The 10,526-nt window shown below is 38.4% G+C and overlaps 1 protein-coding gene across 4 annotated transcripts in view; it reads right to left on the bottom strand.

Annotated features, from left to right (window-relative positions):
• Nucleotides 1-283: 283 nt before the first annotated feature.
• The window catches only part of LOC114503098 (olfactory receptor 7A17-like), a 43,638-nt gene continuing 33,395 nt past the window's right edge, over nucleotides 284-10,526 (bottom strand). For 2 of the 4 annotated variants that reach the window (XM_036032350.1, XM_036032349.1), the window contains exon 2: nucleotides 284-2,962. In XM_036032350.1, coding sequence (XP_035888243.1) covers nucleotides 2,026-2,949 — 924 coding nt within the window. In that variant the 5' untranslated portion in view covers nucleotides 2,950-2,962 and the 3' untranslated portion in view covers nucleotides 284-2,025. Of the gene's footprint in view, nucleotides 2,963-8,060; nucleotides 8,401-10,526 lie in introns of those variants that run through there. The other 2 variants (XM_036032348.1, XM_028520494.2) reach the window with 2 other exon arrangements.

The following is a 10,526-nucleotide window of genomic DNA, read 5'->3' as shown; positions in this document are numbered from 1 at the left end:
TAGTGCCATCCCAAAGTCAACACACTGTTGTAATAAGTGTATCTGTATTTTTGTTATTGCTACACACAAATGGCTCAGTTGGTTGGAACATCACCCCAGACACTAAAAGTTTGTGGATTCATCCCAGTACAACACATACTAGGTGAAGTGCCGGGCCCTGGATGAGGCACATAAGGAAGCAACCAATCAATGTTGCTGTGTCACATTGATGTTTGTCTCTCTCCCCCTACCTCTCTCAGTAAAATCAATAAACATATCCTAGGGTGAGGACTTTTTTTTTAAAAAAGCATTCAGAAATTAGAAGACTTCAGAAGATAATCATTAATATAGACACCTAAAATACCATAGAAAGAAGAAATAAAAAATTCAGAGATTTTTCTCTGCATAAGTAAATACTTAGTGGTCACAGAACCTGCCCTCCACCAGAAAGGAACCTGGCATGGATGGAAACTTGTGACATCACTTACTGCCCTCCCTGACAGGTACCTTACAGTCTCCAGAGATTCTCATCTCTCCTCAGCCATCACATTCAGGATATTCACTGTGGAATTTATGCAGCCATGACCCATCCTCTTTCAAATTCCATTCTCTGTTGTATCTGCACTTCAAACGCCACCTGTTTCCATCAGGCACCCCACCCCCAGCAAATACATGTATCAGATTGGGAATCGTTATGAGTATGTGAAGAGCAGACCAATAAAAAAAGCACTACCTACATGAGGAAGCCCAAAGAGATGGTACAAGAAAAGGAAGAGCTCCCTAGCTCTGTTAATCCAAGAGTTAAGTCCCTGTACTCCAGAAATCTGGAAGGAAAAGTTTTATTGATTTTCAGCCTATAAATTGCAAGCCTGAGGCCAGGAGCAGTGGTGGTGGTGTTCATATTCAGAGGGTTTGACCCTCTAGAGTGAAATTTCCACATGAGCTCATTAAACATATTTTTACCTTTACTTACAATCATATTTTTACTCAAATGTATTTCAGATAACTGCATAAAAGCAAGTACACTGAGGTTCCCTTCCAGGCAGTCAGGACAGGGTGGAATTATGTGTACATTTGTGCAGAAAAATTGGTAATCCTTTTTCATATGACTGGGCAAGATTTTAATGCCTGTGTGATTCATCGTTTGATCATAAAAACAGAAGATATCATGAGCATAAAGGAGATATATATTGTATGATATTCATATTGGTCAATCACTGTCCCTTTGGTGGATTTGGAAACATTTGGAAAAGGGGAGACATTTCATTTAGAGTACTAGAAGCAGCCCCATTTGGAGGGAGCACACTGAAAGTTTTCAAGCAAAATAAAAATAATTCAGGAAAAAACACAAAACACTCCAAGTAATTCTTCACTCCTCACACATGGACATCATATTCCACACTTCAATGAGTAGATGTGCAGCATGAAAAATATTCTGTATAATAATAAGTTGTCTGGCTCTTTTTGCTTCATTATGTGTATGGTCATCTGTTACATATTACATCAGTCTATTTACTAAAATGTATATTTCTTAGTAGACTCTTCTTGGAAACATGGATTTGATAGTCAGTTTTTTCCAGGGTCTATGTAGGCATGTGGACACACAGCTGAATAACAGAATGAAGTATATAAAACCAGGAGACCAGCTATAAAACCTACCAGCATGTTCAAGTCTACATTATCAAGAAGGATAGTAAAGGTAGTGCTATAGAAAATAATGATGACCATGTAAGTGAAAACTGTGGCCTCAGATGTTCCTCTACAACAAAATTATATACATGACCTCAGTATCCAAATGTAGTTTAGTCCATACAAGTGGTATAATCCATCACTATTTTTTCAGTAAAACTCCATAAATATTGGAATGATATATGTCATAAGAGAATAAATTATGTTAATGTAATACATGTTAACTCATGAGATAATGAGAATTTCTAATTATCTACGGTCCAAAGATTGTATTAACATGTGGCAGAATTTCTTGCTCTGAAACTTTGAAGATTCATAGGCACTTCTTCAGCCACGTACAATTGGTCCTTGAAATGCCTACCTGCCAAGGAATCTTTCCAAGGCCCTCTTTATGTCCTTGTTCCTGAGACTGTAGATGAAGGGGTTCAGCATGGGTGTGACCACAGTATACATAACTGAGGCAACTGCACTTGACTGTGAGTGGTGGGTACCAGCAGAACCCAGATACACGCCTAGGCTAGTACCATAAAATAAGGAGACAACTGAGAGGTGAGATACACAGGTAGAAAATACTTTATACTTCCCCTGAGCTGATGGAATTGCTCGTATGGAGGACACTATCTTAGAGTAAGAATAAAGGATCCCAGCCAGGGGACCACCACCCAGCAGCCCTGCTAAAAAGTACATCACTATATCATTAGGAAATGTGTCAGAACAGGCAAGTTGGACCACCTCTTTGAGTTCACAGAAAAAGTGGGGGATTTCCAAATCAGAGCAGAAGGACAGATCCAACACCATTAAGCTTTCTAACAAGGAATTTAGAATACTAATGACCCAGGACACCAGAACCAGTAGCCCACAGAGGCAGGGATTCATGATGACCATGTAGTGCAGGGGGTGACAGATGGCCACATACCTGTCATAGGCCATAACAGTAAGGATGAAGTCATCCAACACTGCAAAGTGTATACAAAAATACATCTGGGTGATGCAACCTGCATAGGTGATGACTTTGCTCTGTGTCTGGATGTTCACCAGCATCTTTGGGATGGTGGTGGAGGTGAAACAGATGTCTACCAAGGACAGGTTGGAGAGGAAGAAGTACATGGGGGTGTGGAGGTGGGAGTCTGAGCTGACAGCCAGGATGATGAGCAGGTTTCCCAACACAGTGATCAGGTACATGCAGAGGAATAGCCCAAATAAAATGGGTTGCTGTCCATGTGTCTCTGAAAATCCCAGGAGAAGAAATTCTGAAATTTGTGTAGCATTGCCTGGTTCCATATGGTGCAGGTGACTACCAAAAACTAGAAAAAAATGAATAACTAATTTTCACATTAGCAAGCATTAGAAACTGAAATAAATGCTACATTTATATTTTAAAATCCAAAAAATAATTTCCATATTTGGTGTAGAATCTTTTTCTTCTTAAAGCATGTCCTTTGCCATTTCTCATTAGAATTTCCTTTTCTACCATCAACCCATTCTTCAAACACCATGTATATTGCCATTTCATTTAGGAAGTCGTTCATATATTTGAGGAATATACTCATATATTAAATTTAGATTGTGTTCCACCAACTATTCAGAGTGTGGGATGATGAAAAACAAGAGTATCTAGAAACCAATCATGGACAAAGAATATAATCAAATAAAAACAATAATACAAACATATCCAATGGAGCAGATGTTATATAGAAAGATAAATCACAATAAATGGAGAATGTTGAAAGAGGTTGTTCTTTATGTCAAGACTTGCCAACAGGCAACATTTTAATAGGCACCTCAAAGAAGACCTAGCAGGAGGCTAAAGGCGAGAAATTGTTTTCCACACAGCAGGGACAGACAGTGCAAAGATCCTGAGTAAGATGATTGTTTCAGAAAGTCAAGGCTCAGAAGGAGCCAGTGTGTCAGGGGCAGGAGTCATGGTGTCAGAGAGTATTAAGAAACAAGGGGGCCTGCGTGTTGCTGTTGAAACTTCAAGTCACACAGAGTCCCCTATACACACTTATGTAATTCTTGCACTTTATTAATCTTGTTGCAAAAGCATCCCATGAGTTGAAAAGAATCTCCTCCTTAGTTCCATCTCTTGATAGAGTTCTGCTCACTGGGTGATGAGTCACCTTGGAATACATGAGTCCAGGTACCCCTGCTCTGAGCACTGCTCTCAGGTTATGGGGTACATGCACACACACACACACCATGGCCTCCACATATATGTGGTCTCTATGTTTGTCTCACTCACTATTTAGGCTATGAGTACATACAACTAAAGCTATCCAGATCAGGTATCTTTTCCAAAAACAACTTAGACATGCTACTGCCATACTGCTATGGTAAGCCTGCACACACAAATAAGCTTGGAGTTCTAGACTGGAATGTCCATTTTATGCCCTGTATTTAAAGAAACATAAATGTGGAGGGAGAGACACGAGTAAAATGGACACCAGGAAGAAAAAATATCTGTTGATAATAAGCTCAGGTGATCTCTGAGAGATGATGAGGAAGAAATGTCTTTGGTTTCTGGCAACTTTCCAACCTTAACTACACTCCGTTGAAGTCAACATGATAATAAGGGAGAAAAGATGTATTTGTCCAAAACACAAAGGTAGTTACCTACATATGGTGTGGAAACACCTTGCAGATTGACTACCACAAGTAAAAACTAACCAACAAAATAAATTAGTATTTTACCAAAGTAAATCTCTTTAATATCAAGTAGTGAAGACTGGCTTTTCCTGTGCCTATGCTATAGTTATTTGACCAGTGGGTTTTTATAAGGTGAAAATGCAGCTGAGACAAACCCCTCCCTCACTTTTCTCATGTGGCCCCTTTCTTTTTCTTGGACTTTGGATTTGGATCTCATTTTTGGCAAATCAGTAGGCACTGTCAGTTCTGGTTCTGGTCTTCATCCAACACGCAAAGGCCTCCCCAGGACGTGACAAATAAAGCCTGCACATGCCATGACAATCCATCCTTTCACACGGAGTAACTTTCTTCATGCAATGGAAGCCTGTCCACCTTATCATGCAAACATTTATTTCACTGTACTGTGCCTTCACCATCACAATAGGGTGGGGGAGAGTGAGGGGGGAAAATGAGACAACTGTAGTAGAACCATAGTAAAAAAAATAGTGTGGAAATAAAAATGTAAAACATTGAAAAAAAGATAAAATCCACTCAATTAAAAACAAAACCAAGCAATTCCAAATCTGAACAAGCAGGGCTTCACCTGCTTTTTTCACCACTGTAGTTGTACAAATGTGTGTGTATATATATGTGCATTTATTCAGGAACCCATTTAAGTAAAAGTGAAGTAATGAAAGGAATGACAGGGAGAATAAAACCTAGTTAAACAGAGTGATTTAGCAACTGTGTTAAAGAAAATGAGGGGAGCATCAAAAAGTAATGAAAACAAGATATGAATACCAATGTATATTAGTAATTGAACTGACAAAGGCACAGGCACAGAAAGTAATGTATGATGTTCCTGGATGTGGTGGCAAAGCAGATGCTCAGTTTTATTTGTTGGAGAATCAGGAATTAGACCTCAGTATATAAGTACATTTAATGCATGGTAAGGTTGTATTTCTACATATTTAGAAAGGTTGGATTGTTGAATAAAAGCTGGAAAAATAAACATCCACCTGGAAGAAAATAAGTTGATCCCCTACCTCTGTCACGTCACATGAAATCTGGGGATTGCTTGCTCACTGGAGGAGTAACCAGTCCTCCTAGGTGAACAGAATGAAAACTATATATTAATATTGATGGGTGGGCCAAAGCACCCTAATCAGGTCAAGAGACTAAGGAGTAAAAACACAGACATATTTAAAAAATAAAATGCAAAACATTTTTATGGCCAACACATCCCTAAAGTCATTAAGAAATAATAATTTTTCTATTTTTATTTTTACTTCTATAACTTTTATTGATTTACTGGGATAATATTGGTTAATAAAATTATATATGTTATAGGGGTACAACCATCTAATATATCACCTGTATAATGTATTGGGTGTTCAGCACCCCAAGTCAGGTCTCCTTCTGTCAACATTTACCCTCTTTTACATCCAACAACCATAATTTTTCAAACTCAATGAAAAGGCTCACAATGAAAACAGTAACCATATAGTAATGTTCCAATTATTCAAAAAACATCAAATATGAATCTTTGATGAAAATCAGAAAAAGTTCGCAAAACATCAAAAAAGTTCTTTCACACCTGTCAGCCTGGAGAAAAACTTAGAAAAATGTCACATTGACTGGGGTGCAGTCTTTTAAACAGGGAAAAATGGATGCTCTTATTTCTCCTGGCAGAACTGTGAAGTGTTACAACATTGGGAAAACAGTCTGAAGGCAGCTGCACACCCTACACGGACCTGTGTCTCTAACACAGGGCTCCTCAGTCTCTGCAGGACTGACATCCTGGACCAGGTCTTTGTCTGAGGGGTAGTCTCTCCTGGGCATTGCAGCACGTTCAGAGCATCCCTGGACTTTACTGACACCTCCCATGTGAAAGCCAAAATGTCTCCAAACATTGCTCAGTGATCCTGGGTGAATAGTATTGTCTCTGGTGAAGAACCAGAATTTTAATGTAACAATCTCAAAATATTTTCTTATATTGTTATAATAGCAATGTATTGAGAAAGTGTACCTTAGATTTCAGGTGTGACCTGCAGAGCCACACTACACAATATTATGTAGACATGGAAATAATGAATCAGCATCTTATAACCTTTTTGACTGATGGGAAGACCATAGGTATTGTTAAATAGGAAGGAAGAGTGGGCACATAGAAAAAAAACTGTACAACACACAAAGAGCATTTCTAAGGGGCAGGATGTTGTTTATGCATCTGTACAAAAGCCCATGAGTGTGTATGTGAACATAAGGTAGGAAGAGATTTAAAGAAAGAAAGGAAGACCTTATGGAATAAAGATTACCAGCAGGAATGTAATTAGGTTACATATACTGGTCACGAAACTATTGTATGAAAAATAATTAAGTGAGAATCAAATTAATTTATACTAAGAGAGAAAATCATAATAACTTAATGTCAATATGGGCCACTGATGCCAGATTAAATTGTGAAAGACTTGGAAATAAAAGAATGTTATAGAAAGGCTTTTAAAATCAGGGAGAAAGAAGTATCTAAGTTATAATTTCTTCTTATATAATTTCTTCTTATATAATCTTATATAGCAATATGGATTCTAATTATCTTATGGAAGGTACAGATAACCTTTAGTCAAATCTTTTATAAAGAGTGCCTTACAGAGGATTGTAGATGGTGTCAATTTTGAAAATAGAGCTAACCACACAAAGCCAGACAAGCAATAAAGAATAATGCGGATGTAATGAAGTTGGCAGTAGGTGTGTAGGGTGATTCATTAGTGCTAAGCACACAGAAGAACATTCATTCTCATTGTTTGATTATAGCAAGGATTCACAAGTGAAGAATATAAAAGTAACAGCTGTATATTTTTTCAGTAAGGAAAGTATAAAGTTAAAAAGCAATGAAGAGAATACACTGTGACTGAGTGATAGATTTGAGCCCACACAGTTAATAAATACTCACAATTCTCCACATGTACGTACATAAAAGTACTCAATGACAACATAAACTTGGTGGGGTAAAACCCCTCCAATTCCTTGATTAGAAGAATGCAATAAAAAGGAGGAATCTAAGGATACTGACCCCACTTTGCAAATGTCAGGATATTGCAGACAATTTACAGTAAAGGAAAGAAATGAATAAATAACCCACAAATTTATTCAGGTCACAGGTAATGAAGCAATGGCAAAGCTAAGCTATTTAGCACACCTCTTTTTACTTATCAAATAAATTCTTTTCCATGCTAATTGAATACCCAGAGTGAAAGAAGATACTGTAGAATGTACATCTCATGACCACTGTTGCAAGGTAATATTTGCAAGACATACATTGAAAATGGATCGCCTCATCAATATGGAAACAGTGTTGAATATGCCTCATGATAAAAATAAAGAAGAACTGCCCTCACGTTACTGGACAGTTCTCTAAACCTAGTACTCTATTTCCTACTCCCTTTTGTTGCAAAACTCATTGAGCCTGTTCTACTTTAACTTGAAATACTTTATGCCTCCTATTACTACCTCAGTTGGGCTTCCATCAGTGAGTTGTGAGAAATAACCCATATGTTATTGACTTCAATCTTCACTTCACTTTTCAGAGAATGAACAGAAAACAGAAGTGAACTCTTTTGTTTGATTTTCACAAACAAATCATGAACTAGTTAATCAGGGAAGCGAACAACCATAGGCTGATGGCTGTCAAGAGACTTCAGGTAAATGTGCTTGGCTTGGTTCACACTGACCCTTTTCTGGATCACCTACGGCTCCCTTGGCCTCACCTGATCCAGCTGTAAGAGATTGAAGTCCCTGTGAAGAAAGTCCAGCCTCCTGGATGGATGATAATGGAGGAAGAAGCTCTCTCCTCAGACAAGACAGCAGGAAGGAGGCAAGCATTGGTCTCATACACAAACAAAGGGTTCCAAAAGCAACAACCAGTTCCCATTCAGTCCAAGGTCACACATGCTGAGAGACTGGAGATGAGGAGCTATTTACAGCTCCCTATGTCTGCTCATTAGCTACATTTCTATCTTCTTATTCCAACCTCTAACTGCATGATTTCCCTGTGGGTCTAGACAGAAGGGACCATTTTCCTGGAGATTCTGTGTTCCCAAACACCAGCTTGGAAGTTCAGTGAATCCTATTTTTACTAGCTCCTCCTCATAAACCTTGTGGTTCCAGAAGACTAAACTCCCAGCACTTTATCCCTACCTTAATTTAAAACTTTTCCACATTTAAGACTGAGCATCCACTCTAGATTAGAAAACTCAAATCCCCAAATGTTGAATTGTGGTAGGGACTTGGCCCCTCATGTCCACAGAAAATTCACTATTTTTCTTTTCAACAAGGAGCGTGGGGGAGCTTTGCCTGCAGAGCCCCCCATTCACCATGGATGACCATAAGTCTACCAAGACATAATCTGCTTGGGGAGGAAAGGTGGCCGATCTCTCACAGGAGAAGGACCAAGAGCCTTTTCCTCAACGGGTTTTATTGGTTTTGTTTACACAGGAATTCAGGTAAAGCTCATTACTCATTGCCGGGAAGTAAGGATCAAATAACAGGAAACTCTGAGGGCCTATTTTGGGTCAGGGACAGATAGCTAAAGAGCTGTAAAAAAAACTTTAAGGAACAAACTTACTTCTTCCTTGGACCCTTATCATTTAATTGAGAACATTCTAAACAAAGCAGGTTTCACAGGATTTTACACATATTCTTTCTTAGGCCTGATCACCAGGGGAACCCGCCCTTTCCAGCACAGAGCTGCACCACCCTCTGTCATTGTTTCAGGCTTAGGTGGAGCAAGGGAAGTAAGGCAGCCAAGAGATTAGGAGATTTTCTCACAGACAATGAGGACTCAGGCTATGTCAAAGTCGAGGGGCGAGGGTCCAACGCCCCCTTTTGCTGTAGCCCCCAAAGTCCTTCCTTGGGGGCCTCCAATGATATCGTGCCTGTCTTAGATCCTTCCCCCCTTGGGGAATCTTACCCGTCATTGGCTGACCGGCCAAGCATTGGGGGCCAGGCAGGGTGAAGTGAAAGGAGCAGAGCAGTGCTCCTGCCAGGGAGATAAGCTTTTGCTTCCTTGGTGGCTTATGGTCCAAGGTCATTTCCTCAGCCTTAGCCTTGGCTGGGGTTACAGCTTCTGATACCAGGCAGGGCAGTTCCCAACATTGGGGGAGAACTAAATTCCTTAGATAAAACCTTGAGTGTTACACACAGGGCTCATGGCATGTTGGCCAAAACAATTTGGAATTTCATCCTCATATTACAAGAGCTGTCATTTAGTCCCTCACTATGAAATATTTGTTACTTATAAGAAATACATTTAGATTTTTTTGCACTATGATCTAAGCTTGGAATTGGAAAGTAAATAGGTTCTTCCCCATAGCCTCCAGAAGAAAGCTAACCCTGCAAATGTCTTGATTTTAGCCCATGAGACCTCAGTAGTTGTAGGAGAATAATGTGTTTGTTTATAAATCGCTGGTGTGGTAATTTTACATTAGCATTAATAATTAAAAACAGACATTTATGCAAAATATTTTTTTAAGAAACTCAGTTAATGTGTCTCATTGCATTCATTTAGTCTCCCCTGGTTAAAGGCATTTTGCATTGTATTCCCCCCTTAAGTGGAAGGCACATATAATCATTCTGTAGATATTCAGACTGGCAGGCTGGTAGAGAATTTCATCTTGCCAAAGTGTCAATGGACATCAGATTTTATGCTTCTGAGACATCAACATAAGAAAAGGAAATCATTTTAATTTAAGTGAAATATTTACTATAATTTTTCTGTCTAAATTTCTCCATCCTTAAATTTTATATTTAAATTTATTAAATTAAATTTTATATTCATTCTTTTCATTTTTATCCTTTTAACTTTCTCTTAAGTTTCCTTTCAAATATGAGATTATATATGAGTCTCTGTGTGTAAATACACACATATGTGTGTGTATTTATTTGAAATAAAAATGTACACAAATAAACATATATACATACATACAGGTTTACCTTTTAACCCAGTTTATTTGGACCCAACAAAACATGTCCAAATCTCATTTATTTCTTGCAACATTCATCTGAAGTTATCTTAGCTATTGTACTTTACCTTCAGAAATAAGAAAATTGAGGCTCAGGTTTAACAATCACATTGAGAAGCCACTAAAGTTTATTGTACACTTTCTTGACTCCTACACAACTGGAAAGATGAGGTATGGACTACAATTTTTATGGCTTTTATTCATCACATTGTA

This window comes from Phyllostomus discolor, chromosome 8 (genome assembly GCF_004126475.2).
Source record: "Phyllostomus discolor isolate MPI-MPIP mPhyDis1 chromosome 8, mPhyDis1.pri.v3, whole genome shotgun sequence".
Classification (NCBI taxonomy): domain Eukaryota; kingdom Metazoa; phylum Chordata; class Mammalia; order Chiroptera; family Phyllostomidae; genus Phyllostomus; species Phyllostomus discolor.
This window is presented reverse-complemented; position numbering and strand designations above follow the sequence as displayed.